Genomic DNA, 21,879 nt, shown 5'->3' on the forward strand with positions numbered 1-21,879 from the left:
CAGCTGCTTGATGCACTCATGCCTGACTAACATTTAGGCAGCTCTCCTCAAAGGAGTGTTCCTGAGAATACAAAAACATTCCATCGAACCTGGCTTTTCTACAGCATTATATAATAAAGATAAATGATGTGGTGAATTCATATAACAGCAGTGACACAAATACCAGGTTTTGAAAAGCATTTTTCAAAAAATATGAACCTCAGCAGGGCCATGCTAACAAAAATAAGATGTGAGATGTTGTGGACTCCCCATCCCTAGAAGTGTCCAAGGCCACGTTGGACGGGGCTTGGAGCAACCTGGGCTAGTGGAAGGTGTCCCTGTCCAGGCAGGGGGTGGAATGGGATGACCTTTGAGGTGCCTTCTAACCCAAACCATTCTCTGGTCCTACAACTCTGTGTTCACAGGCACCCTCCTCAGTATTTATTTTCTCACCTCCACCACTCCAGCCCTCCATGACGGTACCAAAAGGCAGGACTCCAGCCCCCACACCAAGCCCACACTGGTGCATACTGACCATTATCAAAGTCAATGTACTTGGAGATCTTGTGCCAGGTGCGGTAATAGAAGTGCCGGACCTGCTCCTTGTTCTTCACCATGCTTGCAGGTTTGCCTTTCTTCTTGTACTTCAGGGCAATGTTGTTCTGGATAGCTTCAAAGTCCTTCCCATGCTGAAGAATAAATAAACCAAACTGAAATACTCAACCCCAAACATAGATCTCCTCATAAGTCAACTCAAACAACGTGAGGGCCTTTGGGGTTCTTTGTGGGATATTGGATTTCAATGGTCATAAAAAAAATTCTTAGGTATCAGAACTCGACAGTTCTGAGAATGACAGAAAATGTCAGAGAATAACACTGGTTTCCTTTGTTTTATGTAAAATGCATTATAGATGCCAAATTAATTACTTTAGAATTTCTTTAACAGTTTCAAAATAAAAACAGTAATATGCTAGGAAATTAAACAGAAACCCAAAACATCCAACCTTACTCAAAAACGTGCTAAGTAGCAGAACTGAAAACACTTGATTCTCTCCCTGAGCTTTCTTCACTTTCCTCTGCATTCCCCCCACCATTTCTAACTAGAGTGAATGAAAAACCTATTATATTTACCAGTTGCACTTTTATTTACAGTACATTTCATGATACGGTTACAAAATTTGAGTTCCAAAAGATTTGATCTTACATTTAACTCCCGCTATCACAAAATTTTTGTATTCACAATAGGTTAGAACTGATTTACATATAAAGTGTGAAGATCTCTTCTGAAAGGCAGTGACACAAAATAAATGAAGTGGGGGACCAAACAGAGTTCCAAATCAAAAAAAATAGATCAGTGAAGTGACTTAAAAACTCACAATTCCCAGGAATATTACCGCAAGTCAGAGGAGTTAAAGAAAACAGTGTGTAAGTGTTCATTTTGTCCACAAAATATATACATGTGAACCATGCCTATGACAAAAAAAAAATTCAAAAAAATGCACATGTGCAAAGTTCTGACCACCACTGCATCCGTTTTTACCTTTGTTATGCACTTTGATAACAGAAATACTCTTAAAATAATCACGGGAACAGGACAAGCAGGAATCCATCATACATCATATGAGACAGAAGACAAGATGATGTAACTTTTCCGTGTCTCTCGGCCTAGGACTGAACTGGCTCTAACCTCTTCATGGTCAAAGACTAAACACAGTTCTTATTAGAACAGAACAGCTTTTCTTGTTTGGTATTATTACAAAAGAAGTGTGCTGCTTTTGGAAGTCGAGATGGGGACATTATTTATTTCTCATTTGAAACCAAACCGTAATTCAAAAACAACTGAAATTATTATAAAATTTCATTAATAAAACTCAGAAATACTTCCTGTGTATTTAAAAAAAAACACCAACAAACTTGACACTTTTGAAATGTGGCTTTGAGTGACAGCTGGTTTATAGCTCACTGTATGGACACAGAAGTGCTCATGTGTAAGTGTGCCTTCTGTTCCTGCCAACCTCACTGAACCAACCTTCTCTAGAAATATCCAGACTAACCAAAGCCATCTAAGTTTGTTATTTTCTTCTATGTGTACCTCATACAGTCCCTCAAAGAAAGTATTCTTGTCCTCTGTGCTCCACGACTCCCATTGCCGTCGGACCTTCTTCCCTTCTTCCTTCTCTCCAGTCGAGGAGCCCAGGTTCCTTCCCGCTGACTTGGAATTCCCAGCCGGATTGCTGGGAGGAATTCCCGATGTGCCACCAGACGCAGTCCCTCCGTTATCTGCTGCTGCAAAAAACCACGACAAGAGTGAATAATAAACCAACAGGAGGATTCATGGATAGAGTCCTTTTTCACCACTCGTATCTGTAGCAGGGTTTTTTTGCAAGGTACTTCACCTGAAATACATCAGGCAGATAACAAAGTTTGGTTTTATAGAAATAAAATCTTGAAGAGGAAAAAGCCAGGGGAAGGTTTTGATGGCTTAATTTTGTATTTCCAGGAGTAACAGAAATAAGCAGGAATAGAGCACAGCAACCTCTACCAGACAACCCTCTCTGATACTTGCATGCCGGTGAACTCTGCAGTCATTGCTCTGCAGCCCAGGGAGCTCCTGAGCAGTGCTGAACAGGGAGCTGACCAACAGAGTAAACTCATGACTGTGAGGAAAATACATGTAATGTCACATCCTTGTCTTTGGTTTTGATCCTCTTGCCTCTGGAATAACTGTGGTAAGGGACTGACTGAGAGATGTTGGCTTTAGTTCATCACACAATGGATCAGCATTTCCACAGTCTGATCCACAGTGTAGGATCCTCAGAGCACCATCTCTGACATGGCCCATCTAGAATAACTCAAGGTATCCCAAAGACTGGCATGTCCCAACCCCTTCTCCTTCCCCAAATCCTGCTGTGGCTTTCCTTAAAAGGCACAGAAGTGTCATCTTGGTCGTCCCTTCATCAGTTATCGGCACCCAAAGAACATGAATCAGAAGAGAGATATGAAGATTGGAAATACTAAAATCAGAATGATGTCAAATGGAACTGAGAGAATTTGCTGTTTACTCAATTAGAGGGCCAGGGAGAAAATGGGATGGAAAATCTACAAACCAAATATCATGCTTGGTTTGACACTCTAACAGATTATCAGAGTGTTAATCCAAAAACCAGGGACACCTCCCAAAAATGTACCCATTTTTTTCCATAAGAATGTAACCATTCCCAGTAATTTATATTTCCAAAATATATTATCTTTAATTTTATTAAGAAGTATTTAGTTAAGATTTGACTGTCCCTATCAGTGCAGGCATGTACTTAATAAAACAGAAGTCGTTTAACACTAACATTCATTGCTCATTATAAAGAATGCCCATTACACTTTCCATTCTCTAGTTACTGCCCTTTATGTTTTATATTTTATCTCATGATACATTGGCTTGCCTTGGTTTATTGGCTTATACACCCAGCTTGTACAATACAACAGTCCCAACCAGTTCCCCAACTTTTATACATATCGGCACAATTCTCTCTTTCATATTTAGACTTAAAAAGTTATCTTTTCGAATTCAATTACACAAAGCAGATTTTTTACTGACAAAGCCAATGTTTTATACACATATATATCTTACTCAAGAACCCAGATATCCCAGTTTGATAATCCTAATATTATTTTTAAAAAGAGTATCAGAAGAATCAGCTGTGACAGGCTCGGTGTGCTTTAGAGATTTGGAAGACTTGTACGTAAATCCTAACAATTCAGTTGCAATTTGAAAGTAATTCCTTTGGGTGACAAAATAATATTTCTCCAAATCCTAAAGAAGCTGGTTTATTTCAGTAACAGAGAATATTTTACATCAAACCTGGAAGAGAGTAAGGTGTGCAAAAGTACATTTTTCTCCTGCATACAATAACTATTTACTTGATATAAAATATGATATTGTGACCATTTTGAGGTTAACTTTTCTTTTCTTTTTAGGGATGACTATTTGACTCTTGTGAAGAAAATTATTGTAACTACAGGGAAGCATGTAAGACAAGACATGAAAAACCATTAGATATCTAGAAGAAAATGCACTTAAAACAAATTCTCAAGTAAACAGCTTCTCTACTTTCTAAAGTCTTCATCAGCCACTAATAAAATAAGTGAAAGTTAAACCATTTAATTCTGGCAATGAGGAGGTAAATCCTTTAAAAAAAGGAAACCACAAGAAAAAACTGAGCACTTTAACAGATGGCTGAAAAGAAAACCAACACAGACACAGAACTGACACTTCTTTATTCTGCAAATGTGAGATTGGAATATCACAACTTGCATGGTAGAGAATATACATCTTTGGTCAAGAAGAGGGAATTCAAACACATCGGTCCCCAAACTCAATCTCCCATTTCCTGTTGATACCAGCTCCCAACACAAAAGATGTCCTTTATCAGAAGTCAGTTACAAGATTCTAGTGTCACTGGATCACTACTCTGATCATAGCCCTCTAACTCCTGAGAAATCCTTCAGGAGAAAAATGAATGCAGGATATGGGGGGTTCATTTGTTTGTTGGGTGGTTGGTTTTTGTTTGGGGTTTTTGTGTTGTTTGGGGGGTTTCTTTAATACTTACTCAAGTAAGTAAAATCCTAAGTCTGCCTAAAGATCAGATCTTATCAAGGATTTTCTGAAGACTGTTCAGTGCATTTGGTACATATGAAGTTTTCACTATTAAAAAGCATAAGAAGCTGAAGTATCCATCAGTGACGGCTTCCTGGTCTTATTAGAATTTAAAGTTCAGTACATTTCCACTTACATTTTAGGTGTAGATAAAAGATGGACTGAGGAGTTCTGTTGAGGACATGCTGATATTGATACTGATTCAACTTCTACACAGGACACGTAGCTCATAATTCACCTGTTGTTCCTTTATGTACATTGACTATTCTACAAAACCAACTGTAGTGCTGAGAAGTTTATCAGAATCTTTTTTGTTTTAAATACAAATAAATTACCATCCAGGCAATTGTTCAGAGTATTATATATGAAGATCTAAAAATTCGAATATCCTGTCACTTCTACAGAGATCTTATGTGCCAATTAATTATTCCAGGAACAAAGGGGTTTGCTCTATTACCCCTCTGCATAAACCTTCTTACTTCTGTGCATGGTAATATTTATGATTGGGTTGTCCCAATCCACCCTGGAGTACACTGGATCTTGGTATGGCAATGGAATGCACCATATTCTAAAACATGGTATTAGAAACCAACTCAGGATAAAAGGCAAAAGCAAAAATAACCATACATCATCAAATTACTCCCCATAAATTCATTATTTCAATCTTGCTGTATGAGATTCTTTTTAGAGGACGGCTAACGAGCTTTCATCCCCTCACTAATGACTGATGATTCTATGATTAATTCCCAACAACAGACAATTTAAAACTTCAGCAACACATTAAAACAAGAAGGTCCCCTAAGGCCAACCATACCATTACTGCTGCAGAACGCTGGGGAGAAGGAGGGGGCTCACTCCAACAACCTGCTCTGGTGCTTGTTCTAAGTAAAGTTATTTATAAAAAAAGGAGAACATGCAGAAGAGACAAAGACAAGCTGGACTTTCCCCCCGTCTACTCATCCTGCATCACCCAGCCACTGGCCTGGACATCCATACCATGACAGCCATGACAACTCCTTCCCTTTGCTCCAGGTGCATCAGAGCACCAGCATCGGCATACAAGGTTCAAGGCAGACATTTGGATGTGTAAGTTCTCAGCATCTTCCCTCAGCTTTCAACCCACAGTTTGCAAAGATATCATGTTTTTGTAGTTGGTATTTGAACTGTAACCCCCAACAAAATCAGAGATCAGAACACCCATGTTTCAGAGAAACACTGATTCCTTTTATCCAGCCTTCTCACCCATTTATATGCCCCATTATTAGAACTTCATTTATCTATGACTGGTATAACATCATCTCAAAATACATTCCTGTGGAAAAAGCTGGCTCTGTAGCTCTAAGCAAAATGTAAACACTTGCAAAAATTTATATAAAGGGATTCAAAGACTGCAGTTTAAGAGTCTGATATGAAAATGACAATGGAACATGCAGGTATCAAATAACTGAAACACTGACAGTATCAGGGTCGTATCATAGCTACAGCCACAAGTTCTTCCTTCCAGACTCCATGTAGCATCTCAAGTGTTTGCTTTTCAGTCTTCCATGCTGGCTCTTACAGGCCTGCTAATTCATATCTTCTGTGACAGATTCCACACACAGAAGCTGGAATCCCCACAGTTAATCCCAACACATAGGCTGGTTCTCTCACTGGTGTTCCACGGGCTTAGTTCATGACATCTCAACTTCCTCAGGAGTCACCAGTCACTGTAGGTGGAACATCCATCAAGGAATGCCTTTGTAAAGGAGACAACGTGTTCAAACTCTTGCAGACCACAGCCCAAAGGCTGAGTGTTAGGACAAACTCACTCCCCAAAAGTACAGGACACTTGCAACATGCCAGGAACTTTTCTTCAGAAAACTCTTTCTTCTTCTCTCTTGGGTTCTACAGGAGCCAACAGCAAGGCTAAATTACACAAGATCACCTTCAAACAGGGTTTCAGTGAAGATTGCCATTAAGGAGGCCACACCAGAAAACAGCTTCGAGTGTGTATTTTATTGTCAAAAACCTGCATTAATGCTTAGCAGTCTTATGGTACGACACTCTGGTACGAGAATACATTCAAAACATTCTCCTATGGTACGAGATACATTCAAAACAAAAAATCCAATGCCACCAGAGCTGGGTGAGGTGCTGTGATCTGCCCTTTTCAGGAGCTTCGAATGCATTCTGCTGTTCTCACGACAGAGTATTCCTCCTTGAGCATTCGCTTCTCAATTTTAATGAAAAAGACATCAAAGACAAACATACAAACTCTTTTTCTGATCGCTGGTAAATGAGCCCCTTGTCTAGCCATTACAGATATTACATTGGGTACTGCAGTGAAGAACAGAAAGTGCGTGCTGTAGGAATTTAAGTGAAGCCCCTAGAAGGACAGCCCAAGAGAGCTGCAGGCTAGCACCAATCTGCTTTTGTCTCCAGCAATTGTAGCTAAGAAGAAAAAGCAGATGACAGAGGGAGAGAGACAGACACATTCCCCGCAAGTCAAAACTTCATTTTCAGTGCTAGTTTCTACCCTGTATGTCTCTACAGTGCACAGCATGAAGTCCTGAGAAGGGTAGGTCTAGGACAGCTTATACCTTATGGCATGGCTACGGCATATAGTGTTCCAAAGTTTGAAACAGAGAATCACAGAATATTCTGAGTTGGAAGGGACCTACAAGGACCATTGAGTCCAACTCTTAAGAGAGCGGCCCACACCAGGATTGCACCTGAGACCTTGGTGTTACTGGCACCTTGCTCTCATCGGCTGAGCTCATCTCAGGGTCAACGGGTGCCTGTCCTACAGGGATAAACGTAGCCTACCTTCCTCTAATTCCTACCAGTTGCAAAATTAGCACAACCAAGAGATAGCTGAATGTGTTTAAAACATACCCAGTGTCCGTTATCAACAGGAGCCTCCTAACAAAACTATACTGATGGTTTGCCTCTGCCCAGACAGGATATGTTCAATATACAATGTATGAAAGGCAGCACTATCTAAGCCAACCAAGCAGAGCTATAAAAAATAAACAGGGTTTATTATACATTTGCTTACTCCTCCACCTCCAGTGAACCATTATTCTCTTGCTCTTCCATTAGAAAACACCCGTAAAGCCCAGCATGAAGTTCCATCCAAACCTCGCGGCTGTGCAGCCCTGCAGGCAGGTACCTGTCAGAGTTCAGTACCTGCTGCACAGGGCACAGGAGAAAACCCTCCTCTTATGCTGTGGGCTGAGATACTGCACAGTCCTGGTCCTGAGCCACTTCCAAAGGGAGGAAGGCAGAACTGGGGTAACTGGGAGGGCAAAGAATGAATGAAAGCATGTCAGGGTAGGATGGAAAGAGAGGTACGGAGTGCAAAAGAGATGGACAGAATTCAGGAAAATGTTAGAACAAGGGACTGTACAATAGTCCTTGAACAGTGATTCATGTCCTAGAGAAATAAAGCTGGAGGAATGACATCTCAAATGAAGGCTACAACATATGAACTTGGGAAGATACAATAAAACACAATATAAGTACACACATCAGGTGTTTTGGTACATACATCCTCTCCACAGGAAAAGGCTGTAGTTGATTTAACCACATGCTACTGGGACATGCAACTTTGATGTGCTGAAACTAGACTGCTTCCGACCACGTTCTATACCATCCCAAAAAATGGAATGTTTTAATTCAACTAGTGCTTTCAGCTGAATAATTCTTTTTTCAAGAAAGAGCTGCTTATTAGTGCAAATACTTTTGCAAATACTTTTTTGAGCCATTCTACACATTTTAGGAATAAATCCAGAGCAACAGCATGAAACACATCTTCAAGCTTCAGCTCATCACCATTAGCTACTCCTCCTGACTTCATCCTGCACTCAGAAAATGGATGAAAGCATGGAAATGGGAATACTCTACTCTAGTTCAAGCTACATCCACAGCACACGATGGCCATGTATTCCCACACTGGCTTTTACCAAAGTGGCCACAACCTACACATGTGTATTCCATCTGTTCTGGCTTTACGGACAAAAGCACACCTTAACACCTGTGCTCAGCAACCATGTGGCATGGATGGAAGAAGCGGACTCCAAGCAATCCCTCTTTATCAGCAACCTTAACTTGTTCTGCATCTTCTCCCTCAATAAACCTCCTTGCATTGGAACTCTCAAACTGTCTCCACTCCACTAGTCCTTCAAGTTACTCCTACGGTTTCATGCAAGTCACTTGAAGACTCACTTCATACTTCAAAAGGCATACACCAGTTGAGGTGTAGACTATGAACTTGAAAATAAAATAAAAAGATGACCAACAGTTGAAAATAGTATCATAACCATTCCGAAAAAAAAAAAAAAGGCAGATATTTAGATATTCGTGCAGGAAATTTGATAAACCTTCCCGCAATTCTAAATGGATTGGCTGTTGAAGTCAAATAGTTTTCAAACTTTATTTTACTGTACCGCTTTCTATGTAATTTTTGCCCTAAACTCAAAAGTGCACCTCAGTAAACAAAAAGCAAGAGACAGGATCCAAAGGTGCAATTAAAGAGTGTATGTCAGGACAATCTGACGATTAGCAACATGTTTATATACACTAGTAGGCAGAATCTGAGAATTATTAAGAGCAGTTTTCCCTGAACCACAGTAAGATAAAACTGAAAGTCAGTAGCTGCTGAGTGGGCAAACTCTTGCTACAGTTTACTGTCAAGTTTATCAATAATTTGTCTGCTCCAGTTAAGGGCCCTAAAAGCACAAATGCCAAAAGTAAAAAGAAATTTGCAACACATAGAAAAAACCACTACTTTCAAAACTCTTTTGAAGATATGATGAGGACAAGCAACTACCATTCGAAAGAAATTAAGCACACTGATTACACTCTTTAAAAACTACCAAGTGAGAGCGTTTTTAGTCTAGAATGCACAGGTTCTAGAAGTCGAATCACTTCAATAAAATTTTAAGTGTCATTATTGAATGACTACAACAAAAACAAGTTTCTGGTTTCTCTGGACCAAGTGTAAGTGTGGTCTCATCACTCCTGCTGGCCAGTGCCAGAGTTACTTGTGCAGCCACCACCTTGATTGTGAAATAATGGAAAAGCTTCCAGAGCTGATCCAAAGCACATGCGTTCCAGCTTTTTATCATTTTTATACTTACAGAGAAAGGAGAAAGATGGTGGGACAGCGAATGAAAAGATTTAAGTCTAATCTTTCTTAGCAGTCTCCACCCTATCCTAAATCCTGCCCTATCCCAAGCTGGCTCTGTGAGACACTTCACTCAGAATACAGGGCACTATGAATTCTGATCACAAGGCATTCCACTGCGGAGAATTCAGACAAGCCTGGAAAACCTCTCATTATGCATCTCTGAACATAAAGAACTCAAATTAGAGAGGATCCCACTCCATGACTTTGTTCTCTAATATCTGACGGTTATCATCTCAACCATATCAGAGAAATCAATCAATCTGACACATTCACACCAAACCTGACCAGGCAGAGCTGTGGCTGGTCTAACAATTCCAGAAGTGAAAAGCGCAAATCCACTACCAACTGTCACTCCTGATGATTTAAGAAGTTCCCCCAAAGCTCACAACGTAGCCAGGTACAGCAATTACAAGCGCTATCTGTGACGGATTACTGAAATAATATTTTCTGTTCTGTATGTAGCTTTATTAGGGTGGTTTTGGAGTCTGAATTGCAAAAATGAAGGAAATCTCCTTTTCTATTTTATTGATACACCTAGTTAAAAATCGTTCTGCTGCTCTAAAACTAGAAATGAATGTTCACGTACGAATACACAAACATGAATAAACACTTACACAAAGACCCATGTATTTGTTCACACGTCTATACGCTTCCAAAGCAATGGAATAATTTCAAGTGGATATATTCAACTTGTCAATTATGGACCAGATGCATTTCAAAGAAACACCTCCTTGTATCTAATACTATTTACGACCCTGGAAATAATTATCTGAAGCTAAACACTCCTGGGTATTCCATCTGTTTATTTGGTTTCATGCAACTAGGAAAAAAATTACATAGGCCTTTCTGTTCTGTCCTCCAACACCATGTAGAGAGTTTTCACTTAACATTCAAGACATTAAAGAGGACTTACCACGGTATTCAAAAATACTTTAGTCAATTATATAAACTGTCAAGCAACGGAGTTCAAGAATTTTTTTGTGATATGACAATAACCAAAATATCCCAATTTGCACTGATTTATTACTGCAACACAAAACTATCATAACTGTAATGCTTACTTAATGCCCAGCATGTGCACAACCCTGTGATGGAACAGAGTGAGATAACCTCCAGGACACAGTTATGCTCCATGGAGCTATACTCCAATTTAGCAGACAAGAGTAAACTTCATTATTTCAGATACTGAAGAAATCTTTGAGTGCTGTTTTTCTCAAAAATTAATGGAAAATAACACTTGAGTACTTTTGCATAAAGTATCCAAAATTAGGCTCAAGTACAGCTCAACTGCAGTGCTGAGATGTCATCCAGTCACTGCTGAGCACACTATAGCACCAAGATATTCAAATATCCCTGCTGCCTTCCAGCTACTCAAGTTAGAAACAGCTCTGAAAAAATCAAATTCTTGTCTCCAACGCTTAAGTGAAAAAGCAGGTGCGTGTATGTCTGCACCTACAGACATTCAGATGTATACAAAACAATCTTAATATAAACTCAAATTACATTGAAATACCCGAACTGTTCTGAAAAAGAAACATGGGACTCTCCAAACCTTAGAAACAAATACGGCAATATATGTATTTCATAGCTGTTTCCAAAATACTTATTTGGATCATAGAAATAACTGGGGTAAATCACCAATGTCCCATGGGTTGTTTTTTTTTACCCTTTGCTAAGCAGCACCTAGTGAATATTTTGTTATTATCTAAGAACAGAATTCAGAGTGCAGCCACCTGATTACACAGCTATCTAGAGTCTCATTTCCTAATCAAAATACAGGCATTTCCTCAAACTTGAGAGAGATGAAATGCAGAAATCAAAGATTTGCTTCAATAATGGAGAATTCTTCCTTCCCCACATACACATCCAGACTCCCCATTTCTGGAAGTGCAGAGAGAGCAGTGGGCAGCAGAGAAGCTGAAGCCTTGGGACACAAAGAAGATTTCAGCTACTGTGAGAAACAAGCCCCAAAACACCTTCCCAAAACCAAACAAAAGATGGCATCCACAGAAGAAGAATGACAACCCATAGCCCCACAGGTGCCTCCCCTCCTTGCCACCCCCCTTGTCTGTATGTTTTTTGTACCTTTGCCTTTTCCAGCAGTGCTGCTGCCAACCGAGGAGGATGCCTGGGAATCCTTCTTCAGCCTCTTGCTCTGAGGTCTGACGCTGGACCTGAGAAAATGATGCTGGTCCTGGCTGTGGGAGGGCTGGAGGGAGGCCGGGGCCGGCGACAAGCTGGGGTTCGGTGGGGGGCTGCTGGTAGTGTTGTTGTTAATGATCTTCTCTTCTTTCTTTGTGCTGCTGCTGCCTGGAGCTGCCTCTCCTCCTCCTCCTGCCCCTTCTTCTTCCAGGGACTCCTCATCTCCTCCTGCTCTCTTGCCCAGCTTTTTCACCCCTTCCTCCCCGCTGCTCTCTCCCAGTTTCACTGTCATCCTGCGGGGGAGCAGAGAGAGAAAAGAGGGGGGCACACAGTCAGGCCGGGGAGCCCCCCGGGGAGGCAGAGAAACCCCTGGGCTGAGAGGGGAGAAGTTTAGCTGCAGAAATTCCTCTCAACATGGCCGCCGTTGTTTGTTACTAAATCCCCTTTCGTTAGCTGTCCCGACCCAACAACCTGTGCCGAAGGCGGGAGAGGGAAAGCCCCGCCGCAACCCTCCCCAAACCGGCCCAAACGGCAGCCGGGCCCCCCCGGCAGCCCCCCGGCCCCGTCCTGAAAGGCTCTGGGCCGCCTTCGGCCGAGAAATCCGCCCGGCCAAACTCGGGTGTGCGGCAGCGCTCGGCCGGTGCCCGGGGAGCGGCAGCGCCGGCCCGGCAAAGCCGAGCGGGGCAGCGCCGCTGCCCCATCGCACCCCCCGGGGCGGACCCGGGGCTCGCTGCCCTCTCTCCTCACCGCGGAGCCGCTGCCCGGCCCGCTGCGGGGGGGGGATCCATGCTCCTGGATGCGGCGGCGGCTTCTCCTCCTCTCTCTCTGTGTGTGTGTGTGTGTGCGCGTGTGTGTGTGTGTGTGTGTGAGTGTGTGTGAGTGTGTCTGGGACTGGGACCGGCCGAGGCTCCCGCTCCCCTCCGCTCCGCTCCCCTCCGCCCCCACCCCGCACCTCCCCGCGCTCCTTCCCGCCGGGCAGCGCCGACCCCGTGGGCTGTCAGCGGGACCGGCTCCCCGGGCCGGCACCCCCGGCCGCCGCCCGCGCGGGGGGATAATTAATGACACCCCATTCATTAATTCCCCTCCCCCCCCAGTTTGGAGGGCAACAAACTCCGGAGGCACCTGTGGCGGCCTGTGCGCCCTTGCCTCGCCCAGACCTCGCCTGAGCAGGGCAGCTCTGAACCCTCGTGTGCCAGGGGAGCATCCCTGGGCTCCCCCAAGGCATCTCTCATGTTCCACCCCGAACCCGACGCTCAGGCCAGCTGCTGGGATGACCGCTCGCTGTGCTGGCTTCACAAATCCTCTCAATTCTGAAGTTTTTTTTTTCAAATACTTGGAACAAAGCGTGAGATATGCACGCAAGCTTAAGGCATTAAACCACATTATCTGTTAAAATCCAACAACTGTTTGGGTTTTCCTTGAAGAGTGTAGAAATATTACTGACACCATACCTAAAAGAAGTCATCCTCCAAGAAAGAACCACTTACAGCGCCCAGCAAGGAGCAGCAGTTGGGATGCAGCTGCCTTGTCACCATGGCAGGAGCCACCATCCAACCTCCATCAAGGGAAAGATAAAAACCAATAGGAGAAGAAAATTCTGAATATCGCAAACATTGGAATGACTACGGGTTAGGCTGACATCAGGATAAGGAGGTTCAAAAGAAAGAAGATGCATCAACCTGATATGGCCTACAAACTTGTGAGGTTACTCTTTATGGGTTGTATTCCTACTTCGAAAATGATACTTTTCCCTCTAATTTTCAGCTAAACCACTGAACTTACCGATCCAGAATTTTGTTGGGCAAGGTTCCTCTCTTCGCAAACGCTCAATAAACTGATCTGAACTGTGGATCTAAACTCGTATTGAAACTTGGTTATTTATTCACCTGACAGGTCCCTAGTTACTGACTGATTCTCCATACACCAAAAGCTGCAGTGTTTCCCGTTATTTTGAGGACAGAATTCTTACAGTTCTGACAGCCTGTGCTCGAAAACTTCATGTAAGCAAGGTTTAAATAATTCCAAGCCTGGCTTTATTGCTGCAAATTAAACAATACACCCACAGGCATCCCCCAGAGATTAGCTGGGGGACACCAAAGACACACTCCTTGGGGACGCTTCCTTACCAGAGTAGCAAATCCCACTTCCCAACTGCTGGCTCCTTCTAGCGTTCTGCCTGAGCCCTCCGGCAGCGCCCTAAGCCCAGTGTCCCCGTCTCAGCCGCTTTCTCCTTTCGTTTTCACCATGTTCCTCTTGCTCCCGAAGAGAAAACCTCCTCAGCCTCGCTGCTCTGGTGCTCCACACCTCTCGGCCGTCCCTCCGCTCCCTCCCACGGGAGCCGCAGAGCCGCGTCCCCCTAGCGCCGCCGCGCCCTGGGAGAGCGGCGCCGGGCCGGTCCCCCCGCGCCGGCCTCACCTGCCGCATCAACGCCGCCGCGCAGCCTCCGTACTCTGGCTCCGCCGCCGGCTCCCTCAGCCCCAGGCACCCCCGGGCTGCGCCCAGACCCGCCAGCTCGGGAGGCGGCCGGCGCCGAGCCCAGCGGCCCTCCCAGCTTTGCTGGCGGCCGTGGGGCCGACCTCTCTCCACGGGCTGCTCCCGCCCCGCGGCTTCACCGTCTGCCCACGGGCGCGGCTCCCGTCCGTGCCGGGCTGGCTCCGTCCGTGCGGGCGCGGCCGCGCTGGGCTCGGGCCGGGCCAGAGCCGCGGCGGTTCCGCTTCCTGCTCGCCCAGCCCTGGCCGAGGGGCAGGGCCGCGGCGCGCGGGCCCCGCGGAGCGCCCCGACCGCCGCGTCCTATTGGCCCGCTCCGGGCGGGAGCGAGGCCGGGGGGGCGGGGCTGTGGCGCCAGCGCCAGCCAAACAGAGCGCGGCGCGGGGCGCGTGACGACAGCGCCGGGAGAAGGAAGAGGCGGGGAAGGCAGGGGGCGGGGCGAGGCGCGTGAATCGGGTGCTGATTGGCTAAAGGGAAAACCAATCGAGCGCCCCACAGCCGAGCCCTCCGGATTCGATTGGTCAGCGAGCGAGTGATTTGCATACGGCGGGGTATTTATTGCGACCGGGGGAAGAGGTGCTCTCGCACCGAACCGGTGTTGGTCTGTTGTCTTTACGTCTTTGCGCGCTGCCCCCGACTCGGCGCTGCCCTCCTTCTTCTCCTCTACCTCTCCCCCCTCCCCACGCGCTGCCGGCCCGCCCGCCCCCCTCTCTCTGCTCTGCTTGGTGCGCTACCCCTCCCTTTTTTTTTTTTTTTTTTTAAATTTTGTGTCTCTCGTAGCAGGAAAGGATGCCTTAGCTTTCTCTTCTGAGGAAAGTCTTTGTAAGCTGAAACTTAGAAATCAAAGTCATAGCTATTTGAACCTCGTGATGGTATCTAAATTCTGGAAGACTGGGCTCCCATGGAGAGTTTTTCAACTGTGATGGTGAACTAAACTTGAACACGCCTTGGGCTCTGCATCATAAACTGCAAATATGCTGTAAAACTTCTCTGGGAGTAACTAAGTGTACTGCTATAATTAGAATTTTTTTTTTAAATCAATGCTTTGTATTTAAATCTACTTTTTTTTGGTTTTGTTATAATCTGGCACAAGATTATATGGTTTATTTTTGCTCCTTGGCTTGACCACAACCAAATTCAACAGTATAGTCAGGATAAATTCAACAGTATAGTCAGGATAAATTCAACAGTATAGTCAGGATAAATTCAACAGTATAGTCAGGATAAATTCAACAGTATAGTCAGGATAAATTCAACAGTATAGTCAGGATAAATTCAACAGTATAGTCAGGATAAATTCAACAGTATAGTCAGGATAAATTCAACAGTATAGTCAGGATAAATTCAACAGTATAGTCAGGATAAATTCAACAGTATAGTCAGGATAAATTCAACAGTATAGTCAGGAAGCGATGGGTTTTGCATCTCTAGTGCCATGTATTTCCATGATGCTTTTGCAGAGAGACATGGAGTTACGTTCAGCTCCAGAGTTGAAAGTTTCTATTCTCTCTGCATGTAAATAACTTTCCATGCTTGAATAGCCCCATTGCCTCTGGTGGACTGTTAAGGTGTGAAATTGCTCATGTGTGTAAATGTCTGTGAAAGAAAGGCTGACTGAAAAGGAGTTGGACAAGAGCTGAGAGGCAGGGGGTAGGGTAAGAAGTCAAAAGACACTTGAACTTCCATTTGTTCTTTTTTGATCACAGGCCCTCCCCACTATTCTACTTTGACAGACCTGCGCAGCTACAAAATGCAAATAGTCTTCCGGTGTTTGTTGCCATGGTTTTCTAGGCCAAACAAGAACATTAACTAGGATTCATCTCACAGCCTGTGTATTTTAAGGTATGAATAACACATTACATGTTTATTAGAAATAGAGCAAGCAAGGCAGAACTGTCCAGCAGAAAGAAAAAAGTTAATACTTTATGTTGAGATGCTTTTAATTTTGCATCTAATTTGCATGATAATCACCAATTATAACATGGAAATACTCTTCTAAAGATCTTAGATGTAAAAACTACCAGTAAAGTGGATGTTGTTCTGTATTTTCCTTTTAGGTAACTTAGAAGCTACTACATTTCATTTATAATTAATTTGTTCTTAAAAGGCTCCTAAATTGTTTATTCTGGCAAAAGATCTGAAATGATCTTTGTGTTGCTAAAGCAGTTCTTTCCCATGCAAGTAAGAAGATTTCAATGGAAGCACAGGCTGCTATTGTTAATCCCTTATTGCTTACAGAATAGGAAGCACCTAGTCATGCAACTTTACTTTTCTCTCAGTCTGTGAGGTCAAGCCCTTAGAGGAGGGGAGGAAATGCACTGTGTGCAGCTGCACTGCTGCAGCCTGTCCTGGGATTTTAGGGACTAGCAACTGTTAGGCATCTTTTACAGTAGCAGGGCATTGGAACTATATGATCTTTAAGGTCCCTTCCAACCCAAACCGTTCTGAGATTATATGATTCTTTGAGTGCAGTACTCAGGAGGGAAGATGTTAGGATCCTAGGATGCCATGTTCATTTGTCTGTTTAGGATAGAAGCAGAGCTTCTCTGTTGATTATTGAAGGGCAGGAAAATTTAAAAGCCTGCATAAGTAGGGATATGTAGTTGAGTTATTGGGCAAAATTTTGTCTAACAGTGAACCAGCCAATTCTGACAGCTCTAAAGTGGTCACTTGAGCAGAGACAGTCAGTGGGCTATTTAGATTATTTTTATTACAGCCCAGAAAGGGATGATAAGCTAAATGATTGTTTGATGCTCCAGCTGGCTGTGTATTTCTGACTCGATTGTACCATGTAGTTGCAATAGTTTCCTTATTAGCCTGGTTGTCTGAGAAAACAAGGCATCTGCACATGGTCTGCCCAAATCCTCAACTTCCAGTCTGGTATCTCAAAGCTTTTCAATCCTAAACATCCACTGGTCAGATGATGTGACCAATCCATCTGTTCTAGAACAAGCAGCAGTCACAAGTATTGAGGCCATGTTGCTGAGAACACAGCTGCGTTGGGCAGGGCACGTCTCCAGGATGAAGGACCAACCACCGCCTCCCTAAGATCTTGCTTTATGGTGAACTTGCCATCAGCTGCCGCAAGAGAGGAGCCCTGAAGAGAAGATACAAGGACTGCCTCAAACAACATCTCAGCCTTGGCCACATTGATCACCATAACTGGTCTACTCTGGCCTCCAATTGGGACGCCTGGAGACACACCATCTATAACGCTGCTGATGCCTTTGAGAAAGCACGCAGGATCAGCCTTGAGGAGAAAAGGCAACGCAGAAAGAATCGTGCCTTGCAGAATTTACCACCTAAGGAGTCTTTCTGCTGTGCCTTTTGCAACCGGACATGCCTGTCTCATATTGGCCTTTTTAGCCACCAGCACGCTTGCAACAAACGTGGGTAGAGACCTTTCCCAAATCTTCGTTCACGAAGCCCAGCCATGATCTCAAAGCTTCTGTGGGCACCGTGAGAACAGTCAGATGGGCAGAGGCAAGAGATGAATTGCTGACTCTGCTTCAGGAGTGGCACCTGAGTGAGCTGAGGGGGCTATTGCATGTCCAAGGATCCACTCTGAAGAGATGTCATAAATGACTGTGTCAGAGCTGCACAGGAGAAGATAAAAAGCTCCAGGAAACAGGATTTTGTCAGTTCTGCTGCTCTGGTTGTGGGTCTTCCTGGCTTATAGTAAGGTCTAAAGTCAGTATTTTCCCTCTCTACCTGAAGCCTGCCCGTAATTCTGAAAGAAACACTGTGTTTCAGTGCAGTGTGCCTCCCACCCAGTACTTTTTCCTACTTGCTAACAAGTTGGGATGCCTTTTTTTTTTTTTTCCCCAGCGGAGTCCCAATAATTGCTGCATATTTGTAAAAGGAAACTGTGATAAACACCACATAAATTACATGTTACACGTGGCCAGCCAACCTCAGAGCATGCAGGAGCTGCTGGTCACAGGTGTACCAGGTGTGGCTGCTTTTCATCTGCACGGAAGTGTTGAGACTTCAGAGGAATTAGAAGTGACTTTAGACTGGACAGTGCTGTGGGGATTGGGTCTTGAATTGCCTCTTCTGAAGGTGTTGGGTAAACCTGGCTGTTAGGGTTGGCTGCAGGCCCAGTGTGGGCGAGGGCTGGGCTGTATCTGACCTGGGCCGTACCTGGGGTGCTGAGGAGCATCCAAGGGAGAGCAACAAAGATGGGAAAGGGTCTTGATTTGAAGCCGTGTGAGGACACTGAGGACACTTGGTGTGTTCAGATGGAGAAGAAGAGACTGAGGGGAGACCTCCCTGCAGTTCCAACTTCCTGAGGAGGGGCAGGCCCTGAGCTCTGCTCTGGGGGGACCGGGGACAGGACCCAGGGAACGGCTGGAGCTGTGTCAGGGCAGGGTCAGGTTGGATGTCAGGAAAAGGTTCTTCCTCCAGAGGGTGGTTGGGCACTGCCCAGGCTCCCCAGGGCAGTGGGCACAGCCCCAAGGCTGCCAGAGCTCCAGGAGGGTTTGGCTGATCCTCTGGGGCACATTCTGGGGATGGTCCTGTGCAGGGCTGAGGGTTGGACTCGATGATTCTTGTGGGTCCCTTCCAACTCTGCATCTTCTGTGAGGAGGTGCACGGTGGTGTGAGGGCAGGGGCAGGAGGGCTTTGTGGGGTGTCTTCACTTAGATGGTACTAGAAAAACCCGGTCAATAACTTAAAAAGTTACCGAACCCTTTCCCCCCCAAAAAAAAAAAAATCTCTGAAAGAGCTGCCGAACTCCGGGAGGGCCGCTCGGGGCCGCCGCGGGCCCCGCCGCGCTCGGCACTTTCCGCCTCTCTCCGTGAGTCTTCGGCCTCTCCCGCCGCTCCTCGGCCTCGCTCGGCAGTTTCCGCGCGTTGTCGGGGTAACGCGGAGCATCGCGGGGCGGCCGCGGCCTGTGGTGAGAGCGGGCGGGGGGCGCGGCTGGGCCGGGCCCGGCCCCGCCCGCGGCCGCGGGTCGGTCGCAATCGGTGGGAGGTGCGGGGCGGTCGGTCCCGAGGGCGGGCGGGTCCGCTCACGGGTGCGAACGTGGCGGCGGGACACGCGTGTTTGGCCGTGTTTGCCCGCTCGGGCCCAGGGGTGCGCGGGGCCCGCTCTGGGCCGGCGAAGGGTGGCCACGGCCCGGCCGAGGGACCCCCGCGGGGCGCGGCCCGCAGCTCCATGCCCTCTTGGCTGAGGCAGGACTCAAACAGGTTTTTCCTCTGTCTATTTTACTACTTAGAGGAGACTGTATTTATTTAGTCACTAACCATCTTTTTGTAGCACAGCACAGTTTTGTGTTGTTTCTTTTTTTCTGGGGCTGACTGTTTTGAACAATTTCAGGTTTAAAAGCCAACGTTTCTTATAGGTAGAGGTTTTAGGAAAAACTTCTGCTTTTACTTTGGTAGCTGTCGAGTCTTGTCAGGGCACTGTTGAGGCAACGCGGGCAGAAACCTCATTTCACGGTGTGCCTGGAGGTGGGGGCTGGTGGCTGTAGCAGCTCCAAACCCAGTCGTGATAAGCCTCCCTTAAATGCTACCTGTGCTGATAATATTGTGACAGCATAAAAGCAGTTTTCAAGGAATTGTCCCCAAAGACAGAATAGCTTTTTTGTTTTCCTGAACGTTGTTGACTGTCTTGTGATGTATGTGCAGGTGTCCTGGCTCACCACTGTCATTTGCAGCAATAGGAGTCTCGAGGTTCCCTACCTAAGGCCCAGAAAATTCAAACCCAGCAAATCAAAGCTATTTGTTTTGTAATTTAAATACTCTGTCAACTTGTAAGTGATGAATTGAGAGGTTTTTCTGGGGGGAAATTGCCTCATATCAGAAGATAATCTTCCCCTACTCTTAAAATTACAGACTCTTTGGGAAGTCTGGGTGGGTGGGTGCAGACAGACATGACCCCTTGCCCATGCTCTGAGATGATGGACAGTTATCAGTCTGCATTGGTCCCTGTACTGGTGATGTTTGACTTGTGAGCTGACAAACGCTGAAATAAGGCTGGACTTCCCCAAAAGATCTGATATCATGAGCACAGGGCCAAGTTAGTGTTGGTGTATGATGTCTGGACTAGACCTGGCTTGTGTCTGGCCGGTTAGGGACGGAGAATTACCTTCAATCTCTCTTTCCTCTGGGAGCAGTCATTAATGTTCTGTCTAATGTTGATCTCTGTGAACGTCATGAAGCTCAACAAGGCCAAGTGCAAAGTCCTGCCCCTGGGTTTGAGCACATGTGTTTTGGACTCAGTTCTTAATCTGGTTATTGATTTGCCATAACTCCCAAATGTCCTGAGAAGGACTTGGGGGTGTTGGTGGGTGAGAGGCTGGACATGCCTTGTCTGTGTGTGCTGGGATGCAGAAACCCTCCATGTCCTGTGCTGATCCCACAGCGTGGGCAGCAGGGGAGGGGGGGATTCTGCCCCTCTGCCCCCTCAGGTGAGACCCCACCTGCAGAGCTGCCTCCAGATATGGGGAGCTCCTCTGGAGCAAGTCCAGAGGAGGCCACGGAGATGCTCTGAGGGCTGGAGCTCCTCTGCTCTGGAGCCAGGCTGGGACAGCTGGGGATGTTCACCTGGAGAAGAGAAGGCTCCAGGAGCACATCACTGTGGCCTTCCAGTATCCTGAGGAATCAGTGCTGGTAGCTTGGGGTGCAACTGCAGTGCCAGCTGCAGGCTCAGCTCTGGGTGGCCAGAGAGCCAGGCAAGAAGCTGTGAACTGCCAACCCTTTACATAACAAAGGCCACAGGGACCTGTGGCCCAGCCAGGTGAGAGGCACTCGGAGACCCAACAGGAGCCAACAACCCCCAGACTTTCTCACTCTTAGAGTATAAAGCCCAGGGGTTCCTTTGTACGGGATCCCTCCTCAGAGGCACCAGTTTGGGTTTTTATTTTGTTGTTGCACCAAGATTAAATTATTTTAAGGATCAGGATGTCTGAGACTGCTCTGGGAAACCTGGGGTGGAGCTGTTAAGGAAACTGAGTGTGTGGGGGGTGAGCAGCTGTGCAGGGGCCTTGGTCCCAGGTCAGGTGACTGACAGGGGAGCTCCTGGATGAGTTGTACAGGGAAGTTTCCTTAACAAGTATTTAAAGGAGACTTATAGGAAAAATGGAGAGAGACTTCTTACCAGGGCCTGTACTGACAGGACGAAGGGATAATGGTTTGAAACGGGCACATGGTAGGTTTAGTCTGAAGAAAAGTTTTATGATGAGAGTGGTGAGGCCCTGGCACAGGTTGCCCAGAGAAGCTGTGGCTGCCCCATCTCTGGAAGTGTCCAAGGTCAGGTTGGATGGGGCTTGGAGCAACCTGGGCTAGTGGAAGGTGTCCCTGCCCATGGCAGGGGGTGGAACAAGATGACCTTTAAAGGTCCCTTCCAACCCAAACCATTCTGTGATTCCATGAGCTCTTACTGATTTCATAAATTGCCTGTGGCTTGTTTCAGAACGGTCTCTCAGGTGCATCTGATCTGATTACTG

At 45.8% G+C, this 21,879-nt stretch overlaps 2 protein-coding genes across 6 annotated transcripts in view; one reads left to right on the forward strand and one right to left on the reverse strand.

Moving 5' to 3' along the window:
- CRAMP1 (cramped chromatin regulator homolog 1) overlaps positions 1 to 14,666 on the reverse strand; it is a 50,441-nt gene extending 35,775 nt beyond the window's left edge. Inside the window, exons 1-4 of one of the 3 annotated variants that reach the window (XM_027737967.2) lie at positions 14,358 to 14,666; positions 11,886 to 12,235; positions 2,072 to 2,265; positions 515 to 668 (exon numbers count right to left, since the gene is read on the reverse strand). In XM_027737967.2, the coding sequence (XP_027593768.1) occupies positions 515 to 668; positions 2,072 to 2,265; positions 11,886 to 12,234 (697 nt within the window). In that variant the 5' untranslated portion in view covers position 12,235; positions 14,358 to 14,666. Of the gene's footprint in view, positions 1 to 514; positions 669 to 2,071; positions 2,266 to 11,885; positions 12,236 to 12,689; positions 12,785 to 14,357 lie in introns of those variants that run through there. The other 2 variants (XM_027737966.2, XM_027737964.2) reach the window with 2 other exon arrangements.
- Positions 14,667 to 19,307: 4,641 nt separating this feature from the next.
- Positions 19,308 to 21,879, forward strand: part of IFT140 (intraflagellar transport 140) — a 79,727-nt gene continuing 77,155 nt past the window's right edge. For 2 of the 3 annotated variants that reach the window (XM_027737913.2, XM_039386212.1), the window contains exon 1: positions 19,412 to 19,618. The gene's annotated coding sequence lies outside the window, so the exon portion shown is untranslated. Of the gene's footprint in view, positions 19,327 to 19,411; positions 19,619 to 21,879 lie in introns of those variants that run through there. The other variant, XM_027737912.2, reaches the window with a different exon arrangement.

The sequence above is a fragment of the Pipra filicauda genome, unplaced genomic scaffold (assembly GCF_003945595.2).
Source record: "Pipra filicauda isolate LSUMZ 115617 unplaced genomic scaffold, ASM394559v2 scaffold472_size498715_pilon, whole genome shotgun sequence".
In the NCBI taxonomy this organism is placed as follows: Eukaryota; Metazoa; Chordata; class Aves; order Passeriformes; family Pipridae; genus Pipra; species Pipra filicauda.